The 10,694-nt window shown below is 32.2% G+C and overlaps 2 protein-coding genes across 2 annotated transcripts; both read right to left on the bottom strand.

The window, feature by feature from the left end:
• Positions 1–469: 469 nt before the first annotated feature.
• On the bottom strand, positions 470–2,107 carry LOC106330085 (putative F-box/kelch-repeat protein At4g39756). The gene is made up of 2 exons (XM_013768640.1): positions 994–2,107; positions 470–511 (listed from the first exon to the last, which is right to left on the bottom strand). Exons 1-2 carry the CDS (start codon positions 2,077–2,079, stop codon positions 470–472), a joined length of 1,128 nt encoding a protein of 375 aa, XP_013624094.1. The 5' UTR covers positions 2,080–2,107.
• A 4,568-nt stretch (positions 2,108–6,675) lies between these two features.
• On the bottom strand, positions 6,676–7,912 carry LOC106333775 (putative F-box/kelch-repeat protein At4g39756). Its single transcript, XM_013772183.1, has one exon. The coding sequence runs from the start codon at positions 7,882–7,884 to the stop codon at positions 6,739–6,741; it is 1,146 nt and encodes a 381-aa protein (XP_013627637.1). The 5' UTR covers positions 7,885–7,912; the 3' UTR covers positions 6,676–6,738.
• Between the last annotated feature and the right edge of the window lie 2,782 nt (positions 7,913–10,694).

A 10,694-nucleotide genomic window follows, 5' to 3' on the forward strand; every position in this document is an offset into this window, starting at 1 on the left:
AATCTATATTCTAGTATTGCTAAAATCAGCTTTGAAACTGATTGAGTGATTAATAAATATTTTACTAGTCTTGCTAAAATCTATTGATTGTTAAACCCTAATTGAATCCGTTTTTGCTAGTCTTGATAAACTATAATATTATGAGCACATAGAAATAGTATTGCTGAGACTTGATAGAAATTGACTGATTGATTAAATGCATTTAAGATTGATAGTCTCATTGTCCTCACAAGATTGAAATCCGAATTGATTATTTTTAAGAGTAAGGCCGCATGAAAATTATACCTAAATATTGAGTATATATGATTTAGATGTCGAAAATCAACCTGGATTTTGCTGCCCTAAATCTCTCTGGAGATAATTATTTACGGTGGCATTGGATAAAAAGATTATCCTAAAGTCAAAAAGACTTGGTGAATGTATCATAGAAGGCAATAATGCCAATGAGAAATATTGATACAGGACAATATTAGTTATTAGCCATCATCTTATTAAGAGTCTCAAAGATCACCTTTAGACATAGTTAAAAATCGAGATATGATCACCAAAGAACGGTGTTATTACCAAAGGCCCTATTTGATTGGAGGAATCCTAGAATCCATGACTATAAGTCTGTTGATGAGTTTATTGCTAGCTGGGCAAAATAATGAATTATTGATGAGAAACAGTGAATTGAGACCTCCTGGATTAACCCCATTACCTGATACCAATAAGGCCGCAGAAGAAAAAAAAGGTAACCACGTCCAGAATGATAGACCACGCGGTCATGACCGTGGAGGGTGGAAAAGACGTGTCCATGGCCACTATAACACATTTGGCAGTGGGAATCACTATGGCAGAGGCCGTGGGTATCAACCCAATTTGAGCCATGGTCAAGGCAGTGGCCGTGGTATATCCTTTAAACCACTAAGCTCGACCAAATCAGTGTGCCATAGATGTGGAATGGGGAACCATTGGGCTAAGATATGAAGGACTCCCAAACATTTTTGTGACCTCTATCAAAGAGTGTCTAGCCCAAACTTCTTCATCACCATTCCGCTTCTCAAACGCAATCAAAGCACACCAAATATTCGTCTTCTCATGGCGATCACGAGCATTATACACAAACTCGTCCCAAATTATCAAGAGTTTCCCACCGTAGTTAGCCATTTCAATATGACCACTACCAGCTCGGCAATGCCTCTCCAGTACCGACAAACCGTCGACCCTTCTCGAGCCATTATGCTTCTTATCGTACCAAATAAACTTTGTACCAGTGTAACAGTACCTTACATTGTCTACCACAACACTACACTCAAACGTGGGTGCTACAACTTCCCATCTACCTTCTATGGTATCATAAATATGATACGTATTCTTCTTGCTGCTAATAACGTAGATCTTTTTCCCCATCACTTCCATTTTCCTAAGTGTAGAAACACGTAGGTAGAAGCCAGGGTCAGGTAAAGATTCCCAAGTTTGAGTCTTTGTATCGTAAACCTCACCCCAATTCTTGGATTCTTCTTGGCTACAACCTCCCATTACGTATATTTTCCCATCAAGGACACAAGCAATGGGATCCTCTCGAGCCACAGTCATCATTTTGGGGACTTTTCGCCAGATGCCAGTTCCTGGTTTAGTGACCGATAGATCGAAAGATGGATTACAGTATCGATTGATTGCGTAGCACTCTGAACCAACCTTACACATGAACGTTGGTGGACGACGACAATAAGAAGAGGGTATTGGTACTAACAGAGCATTCCCGGTAGACTCTTCCTTCTTCCCCAAGTCATTGGTTAGGGCTTGGTTAGGTTTTAACCAGAGACTGAACCAGGAAGGACTAGGACTTTTAGTGGGAAAATGAAAACAGACAAGAAGGATTTTTTCACATGTTTTTTGAAGAAACCTAGTATCTTTGAGCTTGGACGATGAGATGAGAGAGGCAAAGGTCTTGCTGACTAGAGAGAGTTTAGGGTAGTACGATGGTGATATCCGGGCTATGCAGTTCAGAAGGATGTCATTTGGAAGAGAAAATAACGAAAGAGATGGATTCAAATTCTTCTTCTTTTTCTCTGATGGTTCAGATTCGGAGTTCATAGCTGCAGAGGCGGCCGTTGTAGCACAAGAAGAGGGAGTTTTGTAAAACTAGGGTTATACTAAAACATTATATAAGTGCTAGATTTTTATGCTAAGGCTCTGATTGGGGTTTGGCTTTAAAAGCTTTGATTTAATTTTAAAGATTTTTTTATGTTTTTTATTTATTATTAGCATAGTCCTTATATCTTAAGGAAGAAACATTGTAATAAATGTGTTCACACTACAATAGACACGTGACACTTTTACAGCGATTTGAGAATGAACACGCTGACGTGTCACGTGTATAGAGCTTCTCAACCAAACTCTACATAAATGTGTTCACATTATGTATTTTACGTTTTGCTTTTAAATATAAAACTCACATGTAAGATTCCAATAAAATTCACACTATCCAGATTTTTCGATTCGAATATAAACAGATAACAAATCGAAAGTCAATTTTTTCTCTTGGAAGTTGAAATATTTTTTTAAAAAAATGATTCTTTCACTATCCACCAAATTGTACGTAGTGAAATGATTTGTTTTAATAAGTTTACTTTCTTTTTCTTTAATTATTATATTTTATAATATGAAATCATTGGTTCGACATAAGGACTATCTAAAATTCATATAACCTGAAACTAAACAAATAATAATAATTTTTGGTTATCACCCTGATAATCACATCCTGCTCAAGGCGCGGGTTTTACCTAATTGTATATTTATAATGACACATTTAAAATATTGTTTTCTGTTTTTATGGTTTTTATTATTAATTTTACTTTTTCAATATTTAAAATAGTACTAACAATTTTAACATTCAAAATTTCTACAGCCAAAAGCCTAAATTAACAGTATAAAGCGCAAGTTCATACCAATCGAACCCTAAATTTTTTTGACGTCTTTTACGCTAAATTTTGTTTAGAAAAGAAAAAAAAAAGCTACCTTTTTGGTTCAAATATATACTTCCTTTTTGGTTAAGAAATACTTACTTCACATAGGCACAAAGTTTTTAGTTTGGTTCAAATAGTCTTTGTAGAGTATATTGTTTTTTTAATTGATGACAAAAAATAATAGTTCCTATTGAGCCAAACTATAGCTTTATTAACTTGAACATGCAAAATGAAATACAATCTGTATGTTAATCAAAGAGCTGGGTAAACACATCAGAATATAAAATTTGAATTTAAGAGCCTTTATTAGCTAATTGACAGAGCTGCGCTATTGTGATTTTTGTTTGACATAAATCATTGTTAAGCATCTGAATTTAGACTCCCACAACTTGATATGGTTATATCCACAAATGATCCATGTAAGATCTTAGCCAGTAGCTGACAGTCCCCTTCTAAGGAAAGGCAACCACGTTGAAACCCATGCATGATGCATTATGTTTGTGTATACTGCATAGCTATTAACAAATTGCTTTCCCGTACGCTTCAATGCTTGTCGAGGCATCCCCTAATACCGAGCCCCATAGTTTGGCTACACCAAAATGATCTCTCAAAATCCATCCTCCTACTACTTGGCCCATGATTGGATCAAAGGCAGCATCATAGTTACACTTTAGACAAACAGTAGCTGGTCGTATCCAACATTCTTTGGGATTTGAAAATGCCTGAAGTGTAGGAATTAGTGGGATAGCCGTATGTGTATCTATAAATAAAATAGAGGCTATCCTCTGAAGAAAATGTTTTAAACTTAAGCAGGATAGCCTTGCTTAGAAGGGGATTGTCAGCTACTGGTTAAGATCTTACATGGATCATTTGTGGATATAACCATATCAAGTTGTGGGAGTCTAAATTGAGATTCTTAACATTCATTCATGTCAAACAAAAATCACAATACAGCAACTCATTAATTAGCTAAGAAAGGCTCTTAAAATTCAAATTTTATATTCTGGATGTGTTTACCCTCCTCTTTGATTAATACATCGATTTATCCCATTTTGTATGTTCAAGTTAATGCAGTTATAGTTTGGCCCAACATGAACTATTTTTTTGTCATTAATAAAAAACAATATATTCTACGAATACTATGTAAACCAAACTGAAAGCTTTGCGTCTATGCATTGGTTAGTTCCTTTATTATAATTTTTATGTGTGTCATACTATATCTGTACTAATTTCCAAATCTAAAATTCATTTCTCTTCATATTTTTTTATTCTACTCTCTTTCTCATTTAATATTTAATTTAATTAATTTTTGGGAGAATTATAACTCTACTCTAAGTTGGTTACAACTTTTCAAATGTATCTTTACATAATAACCACTTTTATAAACACACTAAGTTTGTGACGAAAAAGACAAAACTAATCCTACTAAATCATTTATAATTATTTAAAAATTATTATAAAAGTTTATAAATTTAACTCCAATTTCTAAATATTATATCTTAAACAGTAATAAATAAATCTTAAACGCAAATGATAACGTAGTTTTTATTGAGTATATTTTGAAAAGTGATAACCAACTCAAGGTATTTCAAACAATTTCTCTTAATTCCTCACCTTCTTGATCAAGATACAAAAGATCTTTGATGAAAATTTCTTGAAGCTTTGGTGAAAATCCAAGAAAATCTTGCGAAAATCTATCAAAGAGCCAATGAAAATCCGTAAAGAGCCAGTAACAATCCAAATATGATTTGACATCAAATCTAGATAATTCTGGTGAAATATTATTTGACACCAAATCTTGGCATATGGTACGTGAAACTTTGTCACCAATTTTATTGTTTCTTGCAAATATTTTTTTCTTGATATACAATTTGGTATAGGTGCTATATGGTAAGATGATATTAAATGTTTCTATCGCATAGTTTAAGAAACTAAGATAGTTTGTCACCAAGTCTATATTTCAGCCATAAATTTTCTTATATAGCATACAAAATTTTATTATGCGATATTATCAAGTTGCCAAATATGTAATTACATAGTTATTGATATGTTACAGAAATATTTTTTTGTTGACAATAAAAAGATATGGTTTATATTTTCAAATCTAACTAATAACCTAGCTCCTAAAATTACCGACGATATATAAATCATCACATCTCTAATTCTTACGATTAAAGGGAACAATAATGGCCAGTATGAATTATGTTGCCGATTTGGGACCATTCAAAATGATGGGGAAGATTAGGGTTAAAGTAATCCGACTGTGGGAACGGTACTCAGCTACTGCTGGTGAGAAAATATTTAGCCCAGACATTAGGTCCTTATGCGATAAGTGATCTTTTGACCCAAAAACCTTCAAAAAAAAAAAAAGAATCATCCCAACACTACAGTACACAAATTACATAATTAACAAAAAAAGACATTATTGTATTTTGGCCAAACAAATTAATTCGATCAAATATATAAATTTTAATTTTCTAAACAACATCTTTTAAATCCCCTATACTATATTTGCGAAGTGATTTTGCCATATGTCATCCCTACAATCAATTTCACAAAGCAAATATGACATGACTACTGAAATTGATGACATGGCTTCCAAAAAAATATGACATAGATAATTTTATTTAATGTTGATTTATATTTTTGGCAAACTTATTAGAATATGGTAATAATTCATATATTACATTTTATATTGACATTTATTTTTAGTAATTTTTTTTTAAAATATAGTAATAGTTAATATATCATCTATAAAATAAATATATTCATATATAACATTTCAAATTTTGAAATATTATTACTTTTTTTATAATTATACAATTTGTATTACTAAAGCTTTCAAAAATTTCTACAATTTAAAAATAAATAAATATCTAATCGTAAGATCATTAGTTTCTTATATATCTACAAATTTTATAAATATTGTTTAGGCTAAATTTTTGATAATTATACAATTTTTTAGCATTTTTATTAGTTTTATACAAATTGATTTAATATATATAAAATCTATATTAAATATTAGTAAGAAAATAGTAAAATCTATAATATTTAATAAATTATATAATATTAAATATAAGTTAGATTTAAAAAATTTCTTACTGCACATGGTGCAGGAAAACACCTAGTAATTCTTATATAAACTTAAGTCTTATCCTATTTTTTAAATAAATGGTGATTTCAAAGGTTTTACGCAAATATCGGGGTTGATTGGCAAGTGCTTCAGTAGTGCTGTAAGATCTCTCTACAGCCTAAATTATTTGTACATCCCAAATATTTGCCAATCATGCTTTGTAAATATTTTTTAAAGGTACAAATTTTTCTTTCCTTTTTATTTATTTTTAACTGTGAAAAACCATAAATATAGAGCACTTATTTTTTGCTTTAGAAAATTTATATGTAAATCTATAAATCTTTTTAAACCTACAGCTAATATTCTACAGCAAAACTATCTATAGCCACAGCAAAAAAGATCTACAGTTTTATTTCTAAAGCAAAAATATAAAGTTACAGCTCCTTCCAATCATCCCCGATATCCAATAACCTTTTATTTGTAAGAATTATTATAAATACCATATTCAATAAGGGAGGGTTTGGACAAAATTTAATTTTTCTTTTATAAAATACCTAATCCAATAAGCCTCTTTAATCCTTCATAGAAGGTCTAATTACCACCGGGCAGTTTTATAAACATTGATATAATATAATTCAAACAACAGATTGGTATCAAGAAGAGTATAATAACACGGTATGTTAACTAAGAAAAAACATGATCATATATACTTGATCAAACTGCTTTTATCACATGACGCAATAAAACACATGAAAGGGGAACAGTAAGCACACTACTAGCCCACTCAACGTTAGCCCAAACTTCTTCATCACCATTCCGCTTCTCAAACGCAATCAAAGCACACCAAATATTCGTCTTCTCATGGCGATCACGAGCATTATACACAAACTCGTCCCAAATTATCAAGAGTTTCCCACCGTAGTTAGCCATTTCAATATGACCACTACCAGCTCGGCAATGCCTCTCCAGTACCGACAAACCGTCGACCCTTCTCGAGCCATTATGCTTCTTATCGTACCAAATAAACTTTGTACCAGTGTAACAGTACCTTACATTGTCTACCACAACACTACACTCAAACGTGGGTGCTACAACTTCCCATCTACCTTCTATGGTATCATAAATATGATACGTATTCTTCTTGCTGCTAATAACGTAGATCTTTTTCCCCATCACTTCCATTTTCCTAAGTGTAGAAACACGTAGGTAGAAGCCAGGGTCAGGTAAAGATTCCCAAGTTTGAGTCTTTGTATCGTAAACCTCACCCCAATTCTTGGATTCTTCTTGGCTACAACCTCCCATTACGTATATTTTCCCATCAAGGACACAAGCAATGGGATCCTCTCGAGCCACAGTCATCATTTTGGGGACTTTTCGCCAGATGCCAGTTCCTGGTTTAGTGACCGATAGATCGAAAGATGGATTACAGTATCGATTGATTGCGTAGCACTCTGAACCAACCTTACACATGAACGTTGGTGGACGACGACAATAAGAAGAGGGTATTGGTACTAACAGAGCATTCCCGGTAGACTCTTCCTTCTTCCCCAAGTCATTGGTTAGGGCTTGGTTAGGTTTTAACCAGAGACTGAACCAGGAAGGACTAGGACTTTTAGTGGGAAAATGAAAACAGACAAGAAGGATTTTTTCACATGTTTTTTGAAGAAACCTAGTATCTTTGAGCTTGGACGATGAGATGAGAGAGGCAAAGGTCTTGCTGACTAGAGAGAGTTTAGGGTAGTACGATGGTGATATCCGGGCTATGCAGTTCAGAAGGATGTCATTTGGAAGAGAAAATAACGAAAGAGATGGATTCAAATTCTTCTTCTTTTTCTCTGATGGTTCAGATTCGGAGTTCATAGCTGCAGAGGCGGCCGTTGTAGCACAAGAAGAGGGAGTTTTGTAAAACTAGGGTTATACTAAAACATTATATAAGTGCTAGATTTTTATGCTAAGGCTCTGATTGGGGTTTGGCTTTAAAAGCTTTGATTTAATTTTAAAGATTTTTTTATGTTTTTTATTTATTATCAGCATAGTCCTTATATCTTAAGGAAGAAACATTGTAATAAATGTGTTCACACTACAATAGACACGTGACACTTTCACAGCGATTTGAGAATGAACACGCTGACGTGTCACGTGTATAGAGCTTCTCAACCAAACTCTACATAAATGTGTTCACATTATGTATTTTACGTTTTGCTTTTAAATATAAAACTCACATGTAAGATTCCAATAAAATTCACACTATCCAGATTTTTCGATTCGAATATAAACAGATAACAAATCGAAAGTCAATTTTTTCTCTTGGAAGTTGAAATATTTTTTTAAAAAAATATTTCTTTCACTATCCACCAAATTGTACGTAGTGAAATGATTTGTTTTAATAAGTTTACTTTCTTTTTCTTTAATTATTATATTTTATAATATGACATAAGTACTATCTAAAATTCATATGACCTGAAACCAGACAAATAATAATAATTTTTGGTTATCACCCGAAAAAAAAAACATCAACAATTTACATCGAACAAATCAAAATAAATATTGATTTAGAATTATAGCTATATTTTAGGAGATTAAAAACAAAAAAAACCCAACCTAAACGAACTGGTATCCAGATTAAACAAATTTAATAAAAATTTCATTAATATCTCCTTGTTAGAAAATAACAAAACTAATAATCACATCCTCGGCAAGGCACGGGTTTTACGTAATTGTATATTTATAACGAAACATTTAGAATATTGTTCACAGTTTTTATGATTTTGATTATTAATTTTTCTTTTCCAATATTTAAAATAATATTAACAGTTTTAACATTCAAAATCTCTACAACCAACAGCCTAAATTAACAGTGTAAAGCGAAAGTTCATACCAATCGAACCCTAAATATTTTTTGACGTCTTTTATGCTAAATTTTGTTTAGAAAAAAAGGGAAAGCTACCTTTTTGGTTCAAAAATATACTTCCTTTTTGGTTTAAAAAAATACTTACTTCACATAGGCAGAAAGTTTTTAGTTCGGTTCAAATAGTCTTTGTAGAGTATATTGTTTTTTTAATTGATGACAAAAAAAATAGTTCCTATTGGGCCAAACTATAACTTTATTAACTTAAACTTAAAAAATGGGATACAATGTGTATGTTAACAAAGAGCTGGGTAAACACATCAGAATATAAAATTTGAATTTAAGAGCCTTTCTTAGCTAATTGACGAGTTGCGGGATTGTGATTTTTGTTTGACATAATAAATCAATGTTAAGCATCTGAATTTAGACTCTCACAACTTGATACGGTTATATCCACAAATGATCCATGTAATATCTTAGCCAGTAGCTGATAGTCCCCTTCTAAGGAAAGGCAACCACGTTGAAACCCATGCATGCATGATGCATTTGTTTGTGTATACTGCATAGCTATTAACAAATTGCTTTCCCGTATGCTTCAATGCTGGGCGAGGCATCCCCTAATACCAAGCCCCATAGTTTGGCTACACCAAAATGATCTCTCAAAATCCATCCTCCTACTACTTGGCCCATGATTGGATCAAAGGCAGCATCATAGTTACATTTTAGACAAACAGTATCCAACATGCTTTGGAATTTGAAAATGCCTGAAGTGTAGGAATTAGTGGGATAACCGTATGTGTATCTATATATAATAGTGGTTATCCTCTGAAGAAAATGTTTTAAACTTAAGCAGGATACACTACAAGAAATTCTGGTTTTAGCCACGGAAAATGTTGTGGCTATCGACTAATTTTCGTGGCAATTTAATGCTTAGCCGAATCGCCACAAAAAAATTTCGTTGGCTATGAGCTTGTGGCAATCGGATGAACGTTGCTATTTGTTGCTGTACTTCTACGACTTAGCCACAAACAATTTTTGTGGCCGATAGCTACAAATAGCGCTAACTTGGGTTCGTCGCAATTGTAGCTACAAAAAGTCACATTCTAAACTGTAGAAAATATTCTACAAATAGCTACAAAACTAATTGTGGATATGAAACACAAATAGTCACAATAATTTTGTGGTTTTATTAGCCACAACTCGTGGCACTTCAAAATCATGGCTTTTTCTACAAATATCAACAGCTTATTAAGTCGAAATTTGTGGTTTTAATTTACAAATTGCCACAAATTTATGTGCTTTTCTGTGGCTTTATTATTTATTTTAGTTTATCTTTAAACTGTATTTTATTAATAATGTGGATTCTAATTTAAATCATTAAACAAAATTATGACATTAAAAGCATAATAATTAATTTAAACATTCAAATACCATTAAAATTATAAGTTTTTTACAAAAGACATCTAATGATGTTCTTCAATAGTTACAAAAGACATCTAGTGGTGTTTTTACAAAAGACATCTAATGATGTTCTTCAATAGTTACAAAAGACATCTAGTGGTGTTTTTACAAAAGACATCTAATGATGTTCTTCAATAGTTACAAAAGACATCTAGTGGTGTTTTTACAAAAGACATCTAATGATGTTCTTCAATAGTTACAAAAGACATCTAGTGGTGTTTTTACAAAAGACATCTAATGATGTTCTTCAATAGTTACAAAAGACATCTAGTGGTGTTTTTACAAAAGACATCTAATGATGTTCTTCAATAGTTACAAAAGACATCTAGTGGTGTTTTTACAAAAGACATCTAATGATGTT

The sequence above is a fragment of the Brassica oleracea genome, chromosome C3 (assembly GCF_000695525.1).
Source record: "Brassica oleracea var. oleracea cultivar TO1000 chromosome C3, BOL, whole genome shotgun sequence".
Classification (NCBI taxonomy): domain Eukaryota; kingdom Viridiplantae; phylum Streptophyta; class Magnoliopsida; order Brassicales; family Brassicaceae; genus Brassica; species Brassica oleracea.

What these genes read in the sequence shown, in the direction of transcription:
- LOC106330085 (XM_013768640.1), bottom strand. Translation starts at nt 2,079, where the DNA reads ATGAACTCCGAATCTGAACCATCAGAGAAAAAGAAGAAGAATTTGAAT. An exon ending in CTAGACACTCTTTGATAGAG is followed by an intron (nt 512 to 993) that starts GTCACAAAAATG and finishes CTATGTCTAAAG; the next exon opens with GTGATCTTTGAGACTCTTAA.
- LOC106333775 (XM_013772183.1), bottom strand. Translation starts at nt 7,884, where the DNA reads ATGAACTCCGAATCTGAACCATCAGAGAAAAAGAAGAAGAATTTGAAT.